This window comes from Sminthopsis crassicaudata, chromosome 1 (assembly GCF_048593235.1).
Source record: "Sminthopsis crassicaudata isolate SCR6 chromosome 1, ASM4859323v1, whole genome shotgun sequence".
Taxonomy (NCBI): Eukaryota; Metazoa; Chordata; class Mammalia; order Dasyuromorphia; family Dasyuridae; genus Sminthopsis; species Sminthopsis crassicaudata.
This window is the reverse complement of record NC_133617.1, coordinates 554,955,630-554,979,940: the sequence shown is the minus strand read 5'-3', so window position 1 is coordinate 554,979,940 and position 24,311 is coordinate 554,955,630. Positions and strand designations below refer to the sequence as shown.

General features: G+C 34.6%; 1 protein-coding gene across 4 annotated transcripts in view; it reads left to right on the top strand.

Annotated features, from left to right (window-relative positions):
- The window catches only part of RHOBTB3 (Rho related BTB domain containing 3), a 145,274-nt gene that overhangs the window by 48,530 nt on the left and 72,433 nt on the right, over positions 1-24,311 (top strand). For 3 of the 4 annotated variants that reach the window (XM_074282048.1, XM_074282051.1, XM_074282047.1), the window contains exons 3-4: positions 15,664-15,892; positions 21,489-21,681. In XM_074282048.1, the coding sequence (XP_074138149.1) occupies positions 15,664-15,892; positions 21,489-21,681 (422 nt within the window). Of the gene's footprint in view, positions 1-14,717; positions 15,420-15,663; positions 15,893-21,488; positions 21,682-24,311 lie in introns of those variants that run through there. The other variant, XM_074282049.1, reaches the window with a different exon arrangement.

Genomic DNA, 24,311 nt, shown 5'->3' with positions numbered 1-24,311 from the left:
CAATACATTTCAAAGAAGGGAAGATTCCAAAACAATGGCAAAGATTATAGATAATATTTTAATTTAAAAATAGTTGACTGAGAAACCACAATTTCTTGCATTTTCAGCATTGTTAAAAAAAAAAAAAAAAAAAAAAAAAAAGTCTTTTGGAAAACAGGCTATTCCTTTATAAAAATTAGAACTACATCTGGGCCCAAAGAAGCTGGGGCATATTACCCTCTCCCTCTATTCTAAGGGCCTCATTGCTCTATAACCATATAGGCAGTGATTGAAGTAGATTCAGGTCTGGAGGAGATTAACTACCTAGATGAGAGTCAGATTTCTTTTCTCATATTCTTTGGTCTATTATACTCCTATTATACTCCAGGGAAATAATATTTAAAAGCTTAGGTTTGGGCTTATGTATAAGGATCTCCCTATAGGTAGGTAGTCCAACCCAAATAATTTGACACACATTTTGTTTATATATATATATATATATATATATATATATTATATATTATATATGACTTAAAAGACTCTATTGCTATACTCTATTGGGTTGGGACTGTTGAATAGTCGTTTTACACTTCACTTTGGCTCTACACTCTCACTATCCGTCTACACTCTCATCTTTCAAATAGATGTTTTCTGATAAGCTATGCCAGACATTGGGTACATCCTCTAGACAAGAGTCATCTTTTCCAAAGGTATTAGAGTGGTTGCTGGTGACTTTTTCCAAAATACAGTAGGACCTGTTTGACCTGTTTGTCCCAAATCTTCCAGAGATATAGACTGATACAGTGATTATATCCCATTTTGTAGTGAACTTGATTGGACAATCAATGTATTTAATTGCTTTCAGTGTGAGTCATACTGTCTCCATCTAATCTTCAGTCCTTATAGAAGTAAGTAGCCTTTATCACTTCATTCCTGGAGGGTTACAAAAGCATGTTGGTTAGTCTTCTTGCTTTAGAGTTCTTTTTTCCTCAAGTGTGAATCAATTCTGTCATCTCCTACTTAATAAGCTTCATTGGCTTCAGGATCAAATTAAATGCTTTGGTTAATATTTAAAACCTTTTATTACCTGTATTCTTCCTATCTTTCTGGACTTCTTACATTTTATTTTCTTCCACAGAGTCTCCAAACTCCACTGACCATCCTTGACACTTGTGCCTTTTCACTTACTCTCCCTCATCCCTGGAATACAATGTGTCTTTACTTTTATTTTCTGCCTTCCCTAGCTTATTTCCAGACTCAAATTAGATCCCACCTTTTGCAAGAAACCTCTCTGGCTTCCCTTTTCCTCCTCACTGTGCTCCCTCCTCCCATTTGAGAGTAATTTCTGTCTATTCTGTATATATCTTGGTTGCATATTGTTTCATCCATTTGAACATTGAACTCACTGAGAGTAACTACATTTTTCCTTTCTTTGCATCCTCAGTGCCTGCCATTTAATACATTCTTGTTGACTGACTGACTTACTGCCTCCAGGACTATAAATTGTAGAGCATTTGCTATATTCTGCAGGATGAAAGTTTTCTCACTACCATCTTCTTATATCAAAGAGAAAATATAGGTGTGGTCTGAAAATAAAAACAAAAACCAACCCAACTAAAAAGTTCATATAAAATGGTGGTATTATTGAGTCGTATCTGATTCTTTGTCTTGTGTTTTATTAACAGCACAAAAGTCAGAACCAGGGTAGAAATTAGTCCCACCATATTCTGCTTTTTTCTTCAGATTGCTCAATTCTAAGTACCAAACTTAGGAGGACTATATCTACATCACAGGAACAAGAATGAATAATAATAATGAGCTAGCATTTACATGGCATTAAATATGTGCTAAGCACTGTGGTAATTGTTTTACATTTATCTAATTTAGTCCTTCTAACAACTTTGTGAAATGAATGCTATTATAATTCCATTTTGCATATATGAAAATTGAGGCTGGTTTTTTTTTTTGTGTAAAAAATAACTTTTTATTTTTAAAAATAAATACAAAGATAATTTTCAACATTCACCCTTGCAAAATCTTATGTTCCAAATTTTTTTCCCTCCCTCCCCTTTTACTATTCTCCTAGACAGCAAGTAATCCAAAATAGGTTAAACATGTATAATTCTTCTAAACCTATTTCCACATTTATCATGCTACACAAGAAAAATCAGATCAAAAGGGGGAGGGAAGGGAATGAGAAAGAAAAAAAACAAACAAACAACAACAAAACCAAAAAAGATGGTACTCTCCAATTCCAATAGACTTGTGCTGGTCAGAGCCATCTGCATAGGGAAAGAGCTCTATCAGGACTGAATATGGATCCAAACATAGTATTTTTACCTTTTGCTTTTTTGTTTTTTTTTCTTATTTGCATTTCTAAATAGTAATTTAGAGCACTTTTCATATGACTAGAAAGGGCTTTAATTTCTTCACTGAAAAGTGTATTTATATCCTTTATCAAGTGGAGAATGGCTTGTATCCTCATAAATTTGAATCAAATCTCTATATTTAGAAATGAGGCCTTTATCAGAAACCTTGGATGTAAATGTTTTTCTCCAGTTTTCTGTTTCCCTTTTAATCTTGGCTGCATTGCTTTTGTTTGTACAAAAACCTTTAAATTGAATATAATCAAAATTATCCATTTTTCATTTCATAATGTTCTCTAGTTCTTTTCTGACCATAAATTCTTTCCTTCTCTACGGATGTGAGAGGTATACTATTCCCTGTTCCCCTGATTTACTTGTAGTATCACCTTTTGTGTCTAAATCATGAACCCATTTTCACCTTACATTGGACAATGATCCTCAAACTTTTTAAATAGGGGGCCAGTTCACTGTCCCTCAGACTGTTGGAGAGCCGGACTATAGTAAAAACAAAACTCACACTCTGTCTCCACCCCTCAGCCCATTTGCCATAACCTGGCAGGCCGCATAAACATCCTCATCTGGCCCGCTGGCTGAAGTTTGAGAATCCCTGGTATAGAATGTTGTGTTGGTAAATGAGGCAAAGTGATTAAGTCATTAATCCAAGACCCATGGTAATAAGTGTCTGAGGTGACATTTGAACTCCAGTCTTCTTGACTCTAGGCACAGTGCTCTCATATAGCTTTCTATTATTTTGGAGCTAAATCATCAATTTAGTAACCTCAGTTTTTCCTTGTATATCAGGACCTGTGTTAGGTGATGAGTGCACAAAGACAAAAAAGGATTCTTAAAAGGGCCAAAGGGTTGTCTCACACTTTTCATTAGCAGTGACTTAAAATGTCAGTTTATCAATCTCTGAAAAAAGAGGGAAAGAACAATCTTGCATGATTCATAGTTGAGTCCCTGAGCCTGACTGATGGTCAGTGAAGCTCTGGGGTCTGACCAGTTATAGAAGTGTGAGGTTTGTTTGAGGTATTTGCTTTCTAAACTGTCAAATATGGCCCTAGGCTTACTATTGAGTTTTTTATGTCTCTCAGGGTGATGGAAGATGTGGAGGATCTTTGGTCCTATATATGAAAAATAAAAGTGAAGAAAATGGGAATATTTATTTTGGAAATATTATAACTAAATTTACATATTTGGAGGACTTTAATGTAGAAGGTGAAAAATAACTACACACATGCTATATTGTTTCAAAAGTCAGAACTAAGAGGAATGGTTACTAAGTCTCAGGGAAACAGATTTTTAGCTAGACATTAGGTAGAAGACTCTTAACAAGTAGAGCTATCCAAACAAGGGACACAGCTACCTTGTAAGGTAATGAGTTTCTTATTCAAGCAGACACTTGATCAAGGAAGGAGCTAGGATTATAAAGTACCTGACAATGCTAGAATTTTATGAAAATGTTAACTGATTTTAAACATTTGTATTTCTAAATATTTCTCTTTGAAAAAAAAAATTTACATGGCAAGAAGAGAAAAAGAAACAGAAAAAGGTGAAATCATTATAGAATGTTATATTATATACTGCTGGACCCCTCCCTCCCTTTTTAAAAAATTGTAGAATGTATGAAAGCCAAGAAGAAATTAAGAATTTTTTTTTAAGAGAGGAGGAGCCAGCACCTCTTAACATGAAAGTCCAAAGAAGGATATTTTAGTCAATCTGTGATCTCATTAATATAGGTCCTTTGGATCATGTCACACAGCTAGTAACTGTATGGTTATCAATAAAGTACTCAGGCAGTCCATTTGTTCCCCTGCTCTAACTACATAAGAAGCCATCTTCTCTAGACATTTTTCTCTGCCTCTTTTGATATCTTTTATAGGATTTCTTTTGTTCTGTTCTACTTTTCTTGCTGAATTCCACATGAGTAATGAGTTCTGGGAAGCTGGGTGTTGTAGTGTATAGAAGGCAGGCCTGGAGTCTGGAAGACTATCTTCAAATCTGGCTTCAAACTTATTGCTGTATGACCCTGGGTAAGTCACTTAACCCTGTTTACCTCAGTTTTCTACTGTTTTCTATTCTAAAATGAGTTGGAGATGGAAAAGGCAAGCTTCTATAGTACTTATGCCAAAAAAAACCACCCCCAAAACAAAAAACCCCAATGAGTTCATAGAGAGTCAACATCATCATGTAAAAATCACTGTATGCCTTCCCATTGCCTTTTGGGTGACACTAACTTTTAATTCTTTGAAGACTATTGTTTTCTATAATTCACAGAATTACATATCACAGAATCAAAAGAATATTATTGTTTTTAAAAATGGTATTCTTTTGTTTCTAGAAAGAGTTTATGGTCTTTAAAAATACTGCTCAATTTTCCAAAGATTGCTATCTTTTTCCTGTTTATTCTGTACCTAGCTTATCTGAAGTGTCTTTCCATGATATATATAGTCTTAAGTTCTTAATTCTTAAGTTAGTCTGGATATTAGTTAGTCTGCATATTATAGTCTGGATAGCAGGTTTTCTTCATTTAATTGAGCTTTCTTGAGCAACCTGAATTCTTTGAAGTGATTATGTATTTCATTAGGAGATTCTACATTGTTCAAGAGATTAATTCAATCAGAATTTTATCTACTAAACTTCTGAAGAATTGCTCTACATATAGTATATAGGTATAATCCTTCTTCCATTTAGATCCTAAAATGGGCATATGTCACTAAGGTTGCGATAATATATCTCATTGTTTAATGTTTTGCTTGATGTTAATAATTAGGGAGTTTTTGAACAATTTACCTCCATTGTTACAGCTTTTTAAAAATCTTGTATAGTTTTGAATTGAGCATGGAAGACATTATTGGAGAAGAGTCTTTAAGGTAGTATTTTGCTCTAATTGATTCAAAGTCAGCAAAAAATAAAGACAGTGAGATATTGTATTTTCCATGTCTTTAAATCAATTGTGTGATTCTAAAGATGTGATCAATATAGTAACAAAATTGTGTTGCATTCAGCATAGGACTCCTCTTTGTATAGTTTTTCTAGTCTTGCTTTATTCCCCAATTGTTTATCTTCAATGCCATTTATATTTGCTTCCTACCAAGGACAATGACATTAGTGTACAAATGTCATAGCTACATTGACCTTGATGGAGAAGTTTATTTTTTTAAATAAAATCCTTTACATTTTCCATTTTTTCAACATTTTGTTGCCCTCCTTTGACTTTCCTCTTTAAATATTCTCAAACAGCTTTGCTCAGTTGTGTTTCTCACTAACCTTTCCTTATTTTTTTTCCCCTCCATTGTTTCTTAATGTTCTGTGACACACAAATAATCTTCACAATCTCCTACCACATATTCTGTAAGATTACACTAGTGTTGACTTTGGGCTCAATAGCAATCTGTCTTGAAGAGATCACTTTTATTCTGGTTCAAGATCCTTTGTGCCTTTATTTTCCAATTTTTGCAATTGGTTTACATTGGTTAAAATACTTTTTAGTAATAGTCAATGTCTTTGTTCTTTTTCCTATATTTTTTATATCAATACATTAATTGTTAATGGTCAAGTTGAACGCTTTCTTCTAATTTGGTATTGATTTTTGCCATTTTTTCTCACAAATTGATGATTTAACTTGTTGAGAAATGACTTCACATCATCAATCAGTCATGTCCTATCTATTAAAATATAATCAGTTTTATCTTTTTGTGTTGTGTTTTGCTGCTTATTATATGTTGTCTTCTGAATCTCTTCTTGAAACTATTCATGATAGAGAGTAAATGAAATAAAGTGAGTAAAGACCTCTCATGGGAATGTGATCCTGAACTATGCCCTAATTGTGACTTGAGATTTTATTATAACAAGTTGAGCTATAGCTAAAAAGCTGCAGGTGTTGAATTGTCTTGGATGAACATTTTCCCTCCGGTTTCCCCCCCACAACTCTTAATTAGCATTTAAGTATTTTTTGTTTTTAAAGGTGATGATAGCTTTGGGAATTCAGATAACAGAATTCTGCTTGTGTAACACTTCTCTAGAGAAATTTAAATGAAATTTGTTATTTACTAATATTCTTTTGTTTCTGGGATAGTCCTGGACTCCCCCAGGCAATGAGAGAAAAGATTGGGAGAGAGGTGGGGACTTCTGGTTTATAAATCTGGCATTTTGCAATTTGTGCTTTGTACTCCTCTACTTGCACCTTATCTATTAGGAGTTACCCTTTCTCTCCAGATTATAACAAATCCCTTTTTTGCTTTTTTTTTTTTTTTTTTTTAAATCTCAAGAGTCTCTGATTTTTAGTTTGGGTAAAGGTCACTGCCCCACACAACTTGGGGGGTTGTCCAGGATATTTCCTGAGGGGTCTCTTTGGTACCAAATCCTTGGGTAGGCACCCTCTGGAGTGTCTTCTGGTAGTCCTTGGACTCGGTTCAGGAACTCCCATTCTGTACCTGCAAACTCCTAAAGAGAAATACTCAGAGAAAGCAAAAACAGAAGTGGTACAGCAAAAATTGAGGATTAATTTGGCCCAGAAGATAAGCCAGCTGAGAAAAATTTGAAATCAGTCAGGTAAGTTTACAACCCAAGTAGGACAAGCAACTGGTGAGGCAGGAGAGACCACTTTTCCTCTTCCAAGAACTGGTAAACTGCCTGCCTGACTGGGATTGGAAGCCTGTATTTCTCTCAGTCAGCCGAATTACAAAGGAAAAGATCTGGCTTTTTGGGATTTTAAAATGCTTGTTTTTTACATAATTGCATAATTTGCAAATAGCTTTTATCTAGAGAGAAGGACTAGTTCTGAGATGAGTTTTTAACACCCCCCCTCCCCCCAAAAAAACCACGACATATTTCTGTGCACTTAAAACTAGACAATTTTAGCCAATGCTAAAACATTTTAGCAGATTCTGGGGGTTTTGAGACTAAATTTTAAATTGCTTGGCTATCCATCGGCAATGTGGAGTTAGTCTATTGTATTTTTAAGTAGGCCTAATTGTCATGACTAAAAGCCTTTTGAGGGCTTAAACCAGAGGCTTACTGAAAAAGGAAAAAAAAAAACCAAACCCTGCATCTGGGATTTTCCAAGCTTTTCTCCCTTGGACAGGCTTGTGGAATCTGTCCTGGGAAGGGTGGTGTCCCTGGCTGACAAATCTCTTCTGGGGTTTGCACTGGTGCACTGGTGCACTGGTGCCCCAACATCTTCCACATTTGGCATGGAGGGTGATGGGCTAGTCACTGGGCCACAGACCTACAATCGGACACTTGGGTCCAAATTTCTCCAACCTTCTCCACCAGGGTCGTAAAGTTGCCAATTTCTTAGAGCTGTATAGATGGACTTGAAAGAGTAGTTTTCTGCCACCTTGAATGTTGGGACTATTTGTGTTTAAATTTTAATTCTGATTCTGAAATTGTATGAGATAATTACTTTTAACTAATGTGTGCCAAAATTGTGACCTTGTTTATTCTGGTATAAAATTTTAGAAATATGTTTGCTTTGATATTGAAGTATTGCTACTAGAAATTTGAATCTGTATTTGATTTGATTTTTAAATGAAAAAAAATTTTTTTTGGTTCTCTGTAACTTACCTAAAAAGGTAACAGGTTTGTATCTCCTAATTAGATGAAATATATTTATGCTATTATGTGCTTTCTAAATTATATATTGGATAATTTGTAAAAAATTGTACAAGCTGTGCGTTAACATTTTGTCAGCCCAGCTGAATTATGTGGTATGGATTTTGTGAAATTTGGTCTAAAATTATTTAGATATTACCTATATTCTGAATCAAGATTTGTCTTGCTTTCTCCCTTTAACAAAGAAGTAAAAGCAAGAAAATTTGGCATATAGGTATATGTGTAATTGCAGAATAAATTGTATCTGAAAAGTATGTGATATGTCTAAAGATAAATAAGAATGTATTCAGGGCGTGTCCCTCACTCCAAAGTATTCAAGTTAGGTTTTAATGAAATGATATCAGTGGGGAAATTGAAACAGCTTTCTTCTGAGTTCTGCTCCTTTAAGAGGGGTTTAAGAGGGAATAACATTGGAACAAATTGTGCCTAAATTTGGATTGGTAGAGACTATTGATTCTGATAAGATAACTTATTTTACTTCTAAAGTTTTATAAGAAATAATGGGAAGGGACTGCAATTTTAGTGGCAATTCCATATATCTGGGGATCTGTCCTCATCAAGGAAAATGGAAAGAATCAATCAATTTCTTAAGAAACAGATAACTAAATTGATGTTAGATATTTGGACCAAATGTTTGCCTATTGCTTTGTTAAAAAATTAGAACTATCTCCAGAAATGATTCGGAATTTTCCCCATATGAGATTGGTTTATTTTATTTGGGAGGAAAAAGGGAAAGACTTTTTTGAAACAAAGAATACATTTTTAAGGAATTATATACTGGCAGTGCATCATCCCTTTTAGCCCTTAGGAAGCAAGAATTGCAGACCCAGACAACACTTTTGGAGTTTGCATTTCCAGGAGAGTGGGTACTGAATAAGTACTGGAAGAATAAGAGTGAGAAGGACCTTACCAGACTATACAAATGACTTAGACTGCAGTCTGGAGGCTGAGAACACCAGGGTTAAAGGATCTATAGAGGAACCTCAAGAATAGACTACTAAGACAATTTATAACCTCTAAAATTGACTTTGCAATTAGGAATGTTTTGGTAGGAGGGGAGATTAATTGTGCTTAGAGGAATTTTTAATATTAGTTTTGTATCTGTTATTTATATTTCCAGAAAAGTTTATTATAGAGACTCCTCAATTAGAAAAAGTTGAATTAAATTTTTTTAGGATTAAGAAATTATTAATGTTAATTCTGATAGGATTCTTTAACATGAAATTAGGACAGTATATTCTATATTCCATGTGAATTTTAATTGGTTGTACTGAGTCATTTTAAAGCTGGTCCCATTGTTTAGGGAGATTCTGAGAACAATGGTCTATGTCTTTGTCCCTTTGAACATGATTAATACCAAACATGTTTTGATGCAGATTGGTTATTGAAAATCTTAAAGTGTAATAACTGAATTTAAAATCTATTACTTAGATATGAAGATAAGCTGTGAATTTACTAAGATGAATCTCTTACTGTTATCAATATAAGATAATAGTCAATATTTATTTAGCATGTGTGATCCTTGAAAGCTAAATTCACCTAAAGCTTTGATTAATGAGACTTGCTATTTGAGATAAAATCTCTTGGGACTGTAGCTAATATTATTTGGAGTTTTGAATTCAGGTATGATTGTCTGATGGATCATCAAGCCACCATCTGAAAGGAATATGCCACAAGCTACTCAGAGGAATGTGATCCTGAATTGTTACAGGTGGAGGTTAGTATCTGGGCAAGAGTTGGGAGGACAACTTTAACTTCCATTTAAGGTGGGAGCCTTCTGACTCAGTTTCCCAGTGGTGTTCCTTTGAATAAAAGCCAATCTAATTGTTCCTGAATCTGGCTATAAGGTGGAATTGTTATTGCATACAATTAGTTAAGGATGTTTTATCCTGTCATATATGTTCTCTCAGGCTGAAAGCCCCATTTTTTATTAAAATCATGTCCCTGTTTTTTTCCTCTTATAGCAAATTTCTATAATCAGGGCAAGTGTTCAGTAGAAGTTATGAGCATAACTCAAATATATAAGATCTTGCAGTTTCCTATCTGAAAATATGCAGTCATTATAACATAAATAAATAGGTAAGTGAGTATTTGGTCTAGTCATCTATCTGTTGCTAGATGCACTTATCTGTCTGCTTCTTTTAGCATTGTGTAGCAGTTCTCTAGGGAAATTTAAATTAAGAGTTTGTTATTTACTAATATTCTTTTGGGAGAGTTTGGACTCCTCTAGACAATGAAAGGAAAGGTAGGGAGGGAAGTAGGAGCTTCTGGTCATAAATCTTGTGTTTTGCAATTTGTGCTTTGTACTCCTCTACAGACACCTTGTCTGTTAGGAGTTGTCTTTTCTGTCCAGAACATAATGAATCCCTTTCTGCTTTTTTTTTTTTTTTTTTTTTTTTTTTAATAACCTCGACAGTCTCTGGTTTTTTAATTTGGGTAAGGGTCACTGCCTCACACAAAAGGAATGGTTCTTCTGTGTAGTTTACAAATCTTTGAATAATTTGGTTTCTTCTTGTTTGTACCATGCTTTTGTTGAGGAGAAAGGCACCCCAATAAGATTAGAGTCCCCCTGGTCTGTGTCATGTGTTTGGTGAAAGAATTTGCAAACTCGGCTTCCAAGTTATTATGGGGCAAAGATTTATTATGCTACTAGACAGTGGGCTAAAGTTCCAAGGGAATCTAGCAAAGAGTTTAATCAAGTAGATAACTTTATGGGAAAGAGAAACAAAGATTAGGTTGATATGCTAATAATTTGGTTTAGAGGTACAAGTGCAGAGTGGTGGGAGTGAGGTAGTTCACATCATAAGAGGTCTACAATTTACTGACCAATAGAATCAATATTGAATTAGTTCTACTGGCCAGCATTGTTTGTGTGGTACTCCCAAGGTCAGGTAGCCCTGTAGGCTTTCTCAGGCTTTGCCACTTTCTCACATCTCTTCACTTTTATATTTTTTCCATCATCCTTTCCTATGCCCACTAGTACATCGAAATCACCAAGAAGTAAAACATACTTTTGCTAATTTGGAGGGTCTTATCAAATTGTTTATAAAATTTCCCTATGTCCTGATAAGCTGCTTAGAGACCAAGACAAGTTAGCTAGAAAAAGGGTTTTAGCAATTAACCAAGCTAAAGAGAACTTTAAAGAGTGCAACTCACAATTAGCCAGGAAGAAGACTGCATTTAAAGACCCCAAAAGTGGGAGTTTGCTTTATAATAAAGAGTACCCTCAAATGGGATTAAGCGTCCTAAAAAGAGTTGGCAAAGATCTTCAGTACTAGCAGATCTTTTATAAGGGAAATATAACCTCAAGGATTTGACAGCATAAATTGGCTTTTTGATTGGATACTGTAAGGATACAGTCCGACAGCCCCTGGGGGTGGGACTGTAATCAAAAGTCTACTTGAACAAAAGGCCTAAACAAAATCTAAAGGTTACACTTATAATCTTAATAGTACTCCTCCCAGTTTGCCTCAGGGAATAGCTAAGCTTCCAGATTGTTTACAGAGATTCAGGCTTTCTCTGCCAACGCCCACCTGGCTACCCAACACCTTCTCACTCCAAACATTTTCACTGTCACATTTTTGCAAATGCTTCTCATGAGCACTACTATATGACTAAAGGTGCCATGAGATGATGTTTCATCTTGCCTATGGATATACAATGAAATCAACTCTACCTCCTCTTATTTTTATCTCCAACTTGTGAAGCATCTTTTCATTTTAGCTACACATTCCATTTATCCTCTGTTCTCCTTAAGGAGAACAAAATAAATACATTGTATCCACTAGTTGGCCATTTTATGAAGATCTCACATTTAGAATACCAGCCACAAAGTTAAAGTTTATATGTATCATCTAAAGTTATTCTTAGCATCTTCTGTCCTCCTTTCTGGTATTATACTAGCTAGCACTGGTTCTGAAGTCCTGCACAAGATTGAAGGCCAGTTTGTATTATTATTTTTTTTTTAAATTTCAGTGGGTTACTAATAGCTGAAGAATTCATCACTAAGTAGACAGCAAGGCTGGTCCTCTGAAAGTAGATACAGTCTGCTGCTTGAACCGGTTAAAGCTCTTCCAACATGGTAGAGAATGCTTTGTTGTTTAGTCCTTTCAGTTGCATCTGACAATTTGTGACCCCATTTGAGGTTTTCTTGGCAAACTATGCTAGTATGTTTTGCCATATCCTCCAAAAGGGTCCATGTACCATGTAGTTAGGGGTTAAGTGACTTTCCCAAGATTACATAGCTAAAAAATCTCTGAGGCTGGATTTGAACTCTGATCTTCCTGACTCCAGGCCATGTCAATCTATCCACTAAGCTATTGTTTGTCTCTGAGAATATGGCAGTATATAACATTCTTTTGAGATAGCTTTTAAGAACTCAAGTTCAACTTTTACTGAGATATCTGAATATCTGGAGAAGGATGTTGAATTAACTTAATATTAAAATAATATAAAAATAAATAATAAAAATAGCATCATTTGCACTGGATCTTATTCTTTATTCTTATACCTGGAAACATATTAAAATGCTTTCAGTTAAGCCAAATACACTTGCAGCAATCTTTGGACAGAGCACTAGCCATGTCCTTAAAATATTCTTGTCAAAGAAGGAATCATCATTATTAGAATGTGACCTTCTTTCTATTGGAGCATGAACTTCTGGGCTGCAATTTTTTTTGTTTTTGTTTTTGCTTTTTTATATTTCCAGCACACTCAGTCTACTGCTTCAAAACAAAACTGACTAAAGTCTTATTAATAACCAGGTGATATGATTCTTAAAGAATATTATATGTACGCGAATAATTATACAAAGTTGAAAACCAATGTAAATTGTTTTCAAATTTAGCTGATAGGACCTGGGTAATTAAGTAGAATTGGCTGAGTAAGCCAGAAATACTGATAAGATTTATCTCTGAGGTAAACTGGGAAAAGCAGGGATTGGAATCAGGTCAACCTTATAGGCCCATCCCCTGTGGAGGTCTTGGGTAACCCCACCTTTCTGTATCTAATTAGAAAGCCAAATTATGTTAAACTCCCTCTTCCCCTAGGTTAAATTTCCCCTATATATCTATCCATGGCCTATGCCATCTTTGAGTTAGCCTACCACAATATCTACCTCATGGTGTCTTTCTCCTTGTACCTAATTAACTCTTTTAGAATGCTAAACTTCTCTATGGACTTAGCCTGCCAGTTAATGGCAAACTCTCACCTCAAGGTATATTCCCTTTTCTCCAGGTTAAATGTGAGTTCTGTAGGGGATCTTGTTTTTCCCCATTGTTAAAACCTCTTTTCTTGCTAACTATATGCTCTCCCAAATCTATTTGATATTTACCTTTCCTGCTGTCTGTTGTATTTCTTCATTTTGTTTGTAACCTTTTCTTATAAATATAAATGTATCTTTTAGGCAAAGAGGCCATAGAATTCATCACATGACTGAATCCCAATATTTGGCACCTATATAAATCTCATCATTTGATACAGGAAAATCATTACCTCTTGTAGGAAACAAAATCTTACCAAGAACTTCTCCATCCATTCTCATACACTCTTTCGAATTTAAGTTTTCTCACCCATAAAATGAGAATGTTGGACTAGATAATCTCTAGATTTTTATGATGGTGATATTCCATGACACTCGGTTCTTGACAGCAATATAATTGGTTTTCTATCAACTGCTTTGAATAAATATTTGTACAAAGATTTATGTAGGTCTTTTAGGTGCCTAAGCCATTATCCCAATGTGGTGTCCTATAAGAACTATAAAAATCTATGGAAGGTTACAGTGGTATTCTATTCATTTGGTACTGAGTGCTTTTATCGTATGAGTGGTTACATGACTAGTTGGATTGCTGGACTTAAGAGTCAGGCCCTATTCTGACATTTACTATGTGTAACCTTGTGTGAATTGGAATGAAAAGATGGTGCAGTAATAGAGTGAGGGCCTGTAGTCAAAAAACCTGAGTTCAAATCTGGCCTCAGACACTAACCAGCAATGTGATTCCTGTGTAAGTCATTTAACCTGTGTTTGCCTCAGTTTCCTCATCTGTAAAATGAGCTGAAGAAGGAAATGTCAAACTACTTCAGGACCTTTGCCAAGAAAACCCCAAATAGGGTCAAAGAAAAACATGGCTGAACAACAAAATGGGCAAGTCTTAATTTTTCTGAAACTTAGTTTTCTTCCCTGTACAATTCAAATAATAGTACTTCATGCAGTTGTTGTGAAGCTCAAACTAGATAATATATGCTAAGGGCTATATCAGTTATTAGCTTAGTCTCTACAAATACATAGACTGCCTAATAAAAATCCTTAAAAAATTAAAGATTAGCATAATCATTTGTCTGGTGAAATATAGGCCCCCCATATTTACAATCTATTGCTTTAGATTTTTTTGGGGGGGGTATATTAGTCTTTGTATTATTAAAAATGTCAACTGTAATATAGCACAGTCATCTCCCAATCCACATTAGCCAGCTAGTTTCTTTTTTGAACAAACTGTATCAGCATAAATGCTGCTTCTAATTTCTAAGTTTAATTTTAAAGAACTCTCCTGTACGTGTATTTATTAAGCAAGATTTAACAATAACAGCTATAAAAATGATTTAAATTTTTTTTTTTCAGTTCAACCAAAAAAAAAAAAAAAAAAAAAGGGAGTGTGTATTGAAAACGATAGGGGCAAAATTGTTTAAATCCCAAGATCTCTTGCTTTCTCTCTTTCCTACAGCAGTTTATATCCAGAGGGAGCAGCTTCACCTCCCCCTTTCTTCCTGCTGGTTTGGATCCGATCTTTACAATTCACCAAACTTGCTGCAGGGCAGAGAGGCGGGCGGTGAGCTCTCTCTAACTACATTTTCTTTCTTAATTGATTTTCCCGAGCTTCCTAACCCGCCCAGCCCCCTCCTCTAGCTTCCAGCGTGGCTTAGGCCTTGGAAGGGGGGAGGGGGTCTTTTCTTTGGAGGGGGAGACTGCCCTGCCCCCGCATTACGTGGGCTCTGCAGAATCGCCCTCCACGGTTGCACGTGTGGTGCACTTGGGTTGGCGAGGATTTTTTTCTTCCCTCCTTCCCAGGGCCGGGGGAGGAGGCGACCGCCTTTCTGCTAACTGGCCGCAGCCCGAGAGGAGGAGGTGATTTAATATGCTGACATTCACCTAGCTGAAGATTAACTCGGTACGCGAGTGCCCAGGCTGTCACATGCGGCCGCCCATTTACATTCAGGGACCAGCCGCAGCAGCAGCAGCAGCAGCCCTCAATAGGATGGTCCAGAGCTTTTCCTGATTGGTCTGGAAGCCCACGGGAAAGCCTTGCTTTTGCCGCAACGATAGTAGAGGAAGGAGCATTTGGGTGGAAACTATTGGAAATGAGAAAATCCACGGGGTAAACAAGCCGGACTTTTATCATGAGAGTGCTTGGGGAGCTGGTCTTTTCTCATTCGCTGCTTTGCCTTTGGATTTAAGATCATGTACGTATCCAGTTTTTGCCTCTTTTTTTTTTTTTTTTTTGGTTGAGTAATTTCAAATAGCAGAATTCAATACTCTTTTTTTTTTTTTTTTTTTTTTTTGCATTCTTACTTGAAAGCGGCTTATTTTCTTCTTTGCCTCCTTCCTCGCTTTCCTTCACTTCCTGTTCTGATAAAAGTGGAAAATCGGTCTCAAAAATGTTTCTTCTTTCCCTCCCCCCCTTCTTTCTCTCTCTCCCTTTCATAGGTCCATTCACATTGTTGCATTAGGAAATGAAGGAGATGGATTTCCTGAGGACAATCGTCAGTCAGGTCTGATCTGGACTTATCTAGGGAGAAGTGCTCTCGTTTCAGAGACTGAAAGCAGCTTGTTGCTGAACTCTGATGCCAGCTCGATTGCATATCCTGTATTTACTGAATATCAAGCCTGTGTGTTTGGAAATGTCAGACTGGTGGTACATGATTGTCCCGTCTGGGTAAGAGAAAGCAGCAGCACTATCCACTTCTAAAGGAATCTGGAAGCAGTGATGTTTTTCCCCCCCCTTTTAACTCAAGTTACCGTAGGACTTTAGGCACCATTTATTTTTATCCCCCTTTGGTCATTTGCTTCACTGGGGGGGGGGAAAACGAGTCAGCTAAAACTCTCTGTGTTTAGCACTTTTTCGCACCAATGCATCTCGGATACTCTTAAATCCTTTGCTACAAAGACAGCTAAGTGTGGAACACATTAAATGACAGGGTCACATTGTTGTGCCCAGAGAGAGCAATGTTTTTTCCCAGTTACCTAACGTGTAATAATGTAGTAATGATATTCTAAAAATAAAACCCTCTGAAATCTCATAGGCAAAACTTTTTAAAACGAACCAGTTTAGAAAAGAGGACTAGATTTGAAAAAAATTGTGGCAGAAAAATGATTTTAAAATGTCTTGCTGGCATAAGATTAAGCCTAGAAAATCAGGTTTACATGATGACAAAAATTTTTTTTTTAAAGGAAGGTGATTCCTATTGGTTACCTTTTATGCTGTATAGTGATTTAAGGCAGAATAATACGAATATAGGATGATGACTTTTTAACATGAATAAAAAACGTTTTTCTGTAATATAAGTAAATTGTAATAATATTAATCAGTTTCCATGCCTGTTCTTGTGAAGTTACTGGAACAGTATAGTGAATTTCACTATACATCTATATATTTTTTTCTGAGTATCTCAGAACTATAGTTTTTGAAATTGTTAATTTGTCTTTATTTGGCACACACTTAATCTGATTCTTTAATTACATCACATTAATGCTGGATTTAGGTTCCTAAAAGTTCAGTGGCAGGATTGCAGAAGTATAGATTACACTTTGAAATTTTATCAAAAACTTTATTCAGTATAAAAAAAATTAGCAGTCATTATTGTAGCTATATAGTAATTAAATTTGAAGAAAATTTAATTATTACTATTAGGTGTGTAAAATAAATAAAACCTAAAATAATCTCAATTCAGGAGTGATAATCTATCCTTGATGATAAAATTTGTGAAGTGGTTATCTGGATCTGTTTTTCTGCCAGGAATAGTTATGCCAACTAATTAAATAATCTATTTCTTCCCTTTTAGCAGACTTGCCTTATTGAATCTTAAAGTCAATAACAGATTGTTGACTTGTTAAATAGTGTTAGTAAAGACATTCAAACAACTGAACAAACTTTAAGCAAATAAAGTATCTTTGAGGAAAATAAAGCACAGTTTGAAGTAGGAATTGTGTCCCTGCTTTTTCTTTGACCCTTCAATGTTTTGCATTTGGGTTATTTTATATTACTTAAAAACAATACTTACTCATTAGCTCTAGCGATGGGGATCTTCCAAGTAGGTTACATGTTTTCATTTTGTCTTTAAGAGGAAAAGAGATCCATTCTTGAAAATTTTAAAAAAAAGTTTTGCCATGTGCAAAAGTTACACCTAGAAATTTTTATGGTTCATCATTTTAGTATAGATATTGACTGGTCCTGGATTTGTTGCCCATTTATAATTTTTTTAGGTCAGCATGGCCTGTTCTAACTGAATAACAGAATTATTTAGTACTTCCAAGTTCATTATGTACTAATGCCCTTCATAAACGTTAACATCAATTATGTTCCTCAGTTATTTGATGAAGACTGAACCGCCACTTGTTGGTAATACCAGCAAAGCATACATTAAAATTTTTTGTTTCATACAATGGCTGATCTTTATTGTTATTTTTTATTAATTTATGAAAATGACTGCCATTTAGAAAGTAGTTGCCAAGTACTTTATATTCATTATGTTATCTGAACTTATGCTGTGAGATAGGTAGCTGTATTTTAAGATCTTGATCTAGCAGTTTTCAATTTATAGTTCTAAAATAAGCATGATATTTCTAAATAAATATAACTGGGTATATTAAATGCTAATTATTTTTCAAGTTTCTTTTTAAAAAATCAAAACCAAGTTTATGTTATGCAGCTATAAATAGGGCATGCCACATGGCTAGTAACCTATTTCTAAAGTAAAGAAATTTTAAATGTCTTAAAATATACACATGCACATGCATGCACATATAAAGGGATCCTATGAAAAATATTCCTTCAAGGATTTATGATTCATGAACAGAATCGTGATTATTTTAAGGCATCAGGGTTTAGGATTGGGTAGGCCCTAATTGAAAGTTACTTATGAGATGTCTGCAAAAAGGTAAAAGATGACAATTTGATGAATCGGTAGTGTCTGCTGCCAATCTAATGCTTCTATAGAAGCATTAGACACTTTGTAGAGAAACTGTGTAATACAAAATAAAGTATATTGTACTAGGAAACTGAAGACTTATTACATCCCTGGGAAAGTAAATTTAACTCTGGAGCTCAGTTTCCTTATCTATAAATTAAGATTATTGTACTAGATAATCTATAAGGTTCTTTATAACTCTTAAACACTATCATTTTAATTATTGATTATGCCATTTACTATTTGTTGCCTTGAACAAGTCACTTTTAACTTTCTGGCCCTTGGTTTACCTATCTATAGTTTGAGGGAATTGAACCAAGTGATCTCTAAAGTCTAGTCCTACTTTAATTATTACTCCTTATAATAATTTGTCTGGTTCTAGTTGTACAATATTCTGACATTGTGAAGGTAAAGCAGTAGCATTTTAAATTTTACATGAAATAAAGTTAGGAGGGATAAAATTAATACCCCAGAGGGCACTAGTTTATATCTGATATATTAATAATGATGTGATCAATATTAACTAAAATAATTTGAATAATTATATCTATACTCTTCTTTGATTCACTGTTTCCAAAGGTGTAGTAATTTTTTTTTTTAATTAGCTAAATTGTGGTCCCTTGAAATGTTTGAAGTATAACACTTCTAGTAAATGGAATCGTTAATTCATTTTATAAAGTTTGATAAAAAGTGGTAAATCCAGCTCTCAAAACCCTGCCTCTGAAGCTGTGGTCATATAAGGCTATAGAAAAATTCATTGAAAGTATTAGTATACAAAAAGAAGTAGTGGTAGTAAACAGTTTTCTCCTTTACCCATATTTACATGATATGATGCCCACAGAACTGGAGTAGGCAAATTGGGTTGCTAATTGACACAATGTTACTCTTTGATACAGTACTTGATACAGATCACTAGCTTTTCTAAAACCTCATGTTAGATATAACTCGTTGTTTGATACACTTATTTTTAATAATATACTTTTTCCTTTGCCCTCATTTTCTCACATTATACTTGTATGTTGAATTTTGAGCTCAATTTCTTTATTAGCAAAAAATATAAAAAATGAAGTGATATACAAATCATTTCCTGTGTGTAAATATAGCAGGATCCTGTTTGGTGCAAAAAGTTAATAACACATTATCTAGATTCCCAATTCACATTAATTTTTGGATTGGAACCAGACTATATACTACATAATAATTTGAATAGGGTGAATTTAAAATCACATAGACCTCTCCATTATTTGCTCTGAAACCTAACTGTACACCTCTCTCCATTTTATGTATTTATTTAACATTCAAATTATTTCCATTCTGTTTCTTTGACTTTATCTATCCAGTACTATGTTCTTGTCTACATATGCACAAAATTAGAACGGAAGCAATTAGAAGGGGTTTTGAGCAGGGATTAGGAAGTATTGGCAAATTGTGCTGGGAAACTTTCCCAACACCATCCTATTCTTTGTCCAACTCTTCTCCCTATCTCATCAAATTCCTTGAGTTTTCATGTTTTCATTCCATAGTTCTCCCACCTTGGTTCCCTTTAAGTTCAGCAAATAGTTGCATCTTACTTTGCAAATTTGTTTTCATTTCTGAAAAGTATTCTGGATTTCTCATGCTTCTGAAGGTTCTCTTGATATTTAAGTAGAGGGAACACTTCATCATATGCTGTACTTTGGCAGTCCATGAGTTGCAGAAGCATGCAGTACACAAATACAGCTGGCAGTTTTGAGAGCATTTCTGCACAAACATTGCTAAGTAAGAAACCTCACCAGCTTTCTACCACAGGAAAAAGAGAACTGCAGCATTGCCTTGGATTGATGGATGCAAGACACTATTACCTCTGTTCTCCACTCACATTTCAAAGCACAGATTTCCATAATGCAACAGTTTTAGACTGATCTTCCAAATTCATCCCCTTCTTGAACTACTCTGCCTCTCAGAAAAATATACAAAGGGCCCCATAAATGAAAACAAGTAAGCCTTTTATAGCACAGTTAAAAAGAAAGTGAAATTGTTGGAATAAAAAACTATGGGCATGGGTACAGTAGACTCATGCTTAAGACTGTGTTTTCTACAAAATGGTATTCACAAATAAAAATTTTAAGTATTTGTAGATTTTATATTATTTTTTACAAAATATCAGAATTCTGGAAAGGAATTTTTAAGGAATTGTAATCACAAAAGTAGCAGTGAATTTTTCTCATAGTTTCCATAATTTCTGAGTCTGATCCTTAATATATACATGTATACTCACAAATCTATATATTCACATCTATATATTTTATATGTTTATATATATGTATATATTGTATATCAATTTTAAATGTATCTTTTTATAAAATGCATATACTGTCAATAGTCCTTAAGTAAAGATTTGGGAATTAGGGAAGGGGGTTATTTGGCATTTATCATTTATGTCCATTCATGAATTAGGAATAAATCATTACTAAAAATTAAAAGTTTTTGTTGTTGTTCCAGACTTGTCTTTTCATCTGTATTAGGAGTACTTGATGAGAGAATATAGATTTGTAACTGGTCTGCAACAGTTGGTTTTAGCAAGTTGCAGATATGGGGATTGAGGGAGATGCCCCTTAGGAGTTAAATGACTTATAAACAATCTCAGAGCCAGAAGTTGAATTCAAATCTTTCTGACTCTGTATACAAGATGTCTTTTGTTTACATTTTTCTCTGTGTACTACATGGATCTGAAAAATAAATCAATTGTCCAATAGGGAAATGGAGGTTCCACAAAGTACTTAGTTCAATGGCTATACAAAAACCACCCAAACCAAAAATCCCAATTAGTTTGCTAAGAGTCACATTAAAAGCCCTCAAATCTCCTATATTTACTATGTTGCTACTGCATCTGCTTCCATAGGTTTTTTTTTTTCTTTTTTTTCTGAGACAATTGGGGTTAAGTGACTTGCCCAGGCTCACACAGCTAGGAAGTGTTAAGTGTCTGAGGTCAAATTTGAACTCAGGTCCTCCTGACTTCAGAGCTGGTGCTCTATTCGCTGCGCCACCTAGCCGCCCTAGCTTCCATAGGTTTTTGCAATCATTCGGTTATTACAAAGACAAAACATCTTAATGTCCATTTTTTACGTGCTGAGTATTTAGTTCTCCTGTTAGAAACTCTCTGACTCTACTATTCCTATTACCCCACAGTTTTCTAGGCAAGAAAGTAGTTTTCTATAGTGATAACAATGTTTATTTGAAGGATTTTATTATCTTTCTACATGTGCCACAATAAATTAAATGAGTTAAAATTAATCTATCAGATAATTTATAATTCATTTTATGATTATTATGAGTAAAAGGGTTACTCTTTGCATTTTGGTTTAGGGCATTTTCGACAGTGATTGGTATACCTCTCGAAATCTTATTGTTGGGGCCGACATCATTGTAATCAAATACTCTGTAAATGACAAGTCTTCGTTTCAAGAAGTAAAGGATAGTTATATTCCAGTGATTAAAAGAACATTAAATCATTGTTCAGTCCCAGTAATAATTTCTGCTGTTGGTATCAGACAAAATGGTAAGTGTTTTATTTTTTAATTGTAATTAGATATAAAATACCTTTATTACTCTAAAGTGATTCTTATTTTTAATATAAAATGCAATTTTTAAATATATTAAATAACTAGTTCAAATGTTAGCTATTATGAATTTGCTACAACCCTATTGCTGTTGTATAAGAATAGATTTGGATTAAAGTGTTTGATTTCAAGTCTAAGTTTTTAGACACTAATTATATGATCTTTTGCAAGTCATTTAACTTTTATGAGCTTCAGTTTTTCACCTCTGTAAAACAGGAATAAGAATTCTTATCTACCTCATAGGGTTGATGTAAGGATCAAATTAGAGATGTGAGAAATTCAGAATCACCAAGATTAATTGTTTTTAGAAACAGAAATCCATGAAGAAAGTTTTTAAGAAATTGAATTTTTGTATCTGTAATTCCATGTACAAGTCATGCAAAAGACAATGGAAAAAGTAGATGAATATCATATTACCAATGCAGAATCATATAGGAGAAGAAGGGGGGCAAATGACAAGTATAAGAGAGAGGCTAGGAATATATTTGGAGCGAGGAGTAACTGGTAGATAATCTGTATTTCACTGGTATCCGTGCAATGTCAGGAAATCTGGGACCCCCTAGCATGTTGGGTATATATCCTGTAGAATACTTATGGAAAGGCATGAAGAAGAGTGGTATAAGATGAGAAAAGGTGGATCACAGATCTACTGATATCAGAAAAAAAGGAAAAGATAGATAAAGAACTATTTTGAAAGAACCTGTAATAGTCAATCACATCAGGATAGTTGATCAAATAGTCTTCATGTTTTGTCAAGACTTCATTACCTTTTGCTTGGACTTTTACAGTAGACTTCATATTGATCCCCCTGTCTTAAAGTTCTCCTCAGTCCAGTCTGTCATCCACAGAGTTGTCAAAGGGATTTTTCCTTTAGTGTAGATCTGAACCTGTTATTCTACTTGATAAATTTTAAAATCCTTCATAAGCTGGTTCCAATTTTCTTTTCCAAATTTGTTATATTACTCACCAACTCCTATTCTATAATGTGATAATCTAGCCCCAAACTGGTGGTCTTGCTGTTCCTCAAATGTGACAGTCTAAGTCTTGTCTCTGGGTCCATCATTTGTGTCTAGAATGCATTCCCTCTGACTCTTATCATCTCTCGCTTTCTTCAGTACTTGACTCAAGCTCCATCTTTATATGAAACCTTTCCTGGTCTTCCTGGATGCTAGTTATCTCTTTCTCAAAACTGCCTTTATGTTTATTTTATATTTCTTCTCTATTTATTTATATCTGTGTACATAATGTCTCAGCTCCTTGTGGGAAGACTTTGTATTTTTGACTTTGTGTTCCCAGCACAGTATCTGGCATAGTAAGTGTTTAATAAATGCATAAGTGATTTGCCCACTGTTACACAACTATTCAATATAAGTGGCAAGAGTCTAAATTCAAATCTAGGTTCTCCCTCCCCCACTTTTCCTTCATTAAACTAGGCCTCTTTTTCTACACTATGTATATTGTCATCAAGCTGAAATGAACTAATTAATTTTTCAGACATGTATTTTTTTAAATCAAAAACATTCAAATCATTTTTCATTATTTTTATTTCCTTCTGCATTAGAAGCATTGCTGACCTTCATTCGTTTTGCCTTGAATCAAGGCATATTAAGGCAATCTGCCCACCCCCATTCCATCAACATAAGGAGAGCTTTGTAGACATAAGGGGACCTCTGTCTTCAGTAAAGCAAAGGCCCTGTTTATGAAGGCTTTGTAAAAAATGTAAAAAAGCAAGAGTGTTATTTATCAGAATAAGCAAAGTTCTTCATTTATTCCTTTAACTCAAAACCTAATCTGATCATAGAAAAGAAAACTCAAATCAAGCTTTATGTATGATATAACTCAGAAAAATGAAGTATGATTTGCTGTCTTTATCCTTGATATCTTTAAATCTTCTTTGAGTGCCAAATGTTTATCTTTCTTATTGAAAGAACATTTCATTACTGGGCAGCTCAAACCACAGTTTTTTGTTTTTTTTTTTTTTTTTTTTTTTTTGTTGTTGTTGTTGTTTTGGTTTGGTTTTTTTCTGTGTTATTGTCTCCACATTTAGCTAACTATGATCTTGGACAATTTATTAATTTCTTCAGCTTTAGTTTCCCTAACTTTAAAAGGATTTGTCTGATTCTTTGTCTAAAATGGTAAATCTTATGTTTTGATAATGCCATTGGATTAGTAACTTCTGCAGCTATTCTGGTTAGATATCATTGAAGCAGCTTGGTGATAGAGTGTTGAGCCTGGAGTCAGGAAGATTGTATGTATCTGCCCATGTGATTCCCATACTCAGTTGACTCCATTGCATTTGGAATAAAGTATCAACTCTCTTTAGCTTCTGAGGCTCTTCACAACTTAGCTACAATCTATCTTTCTAGCCTCATTAGACATTATTCCCAAATTTCCCCTCATATACTCAGTGATCCAACCAAATCAGCCATCCTTTGTGCTGGAATGTACACTTTCCTTACCTCTAGCACATAGCCTTTCTTCCTTTAAGGTACAGTTGAAAAACCATATTCTGTATGAAGCCTTTCTTGATACCCCTATCTCCCATCTCTGCCAACAGCTAAGTGCCCAA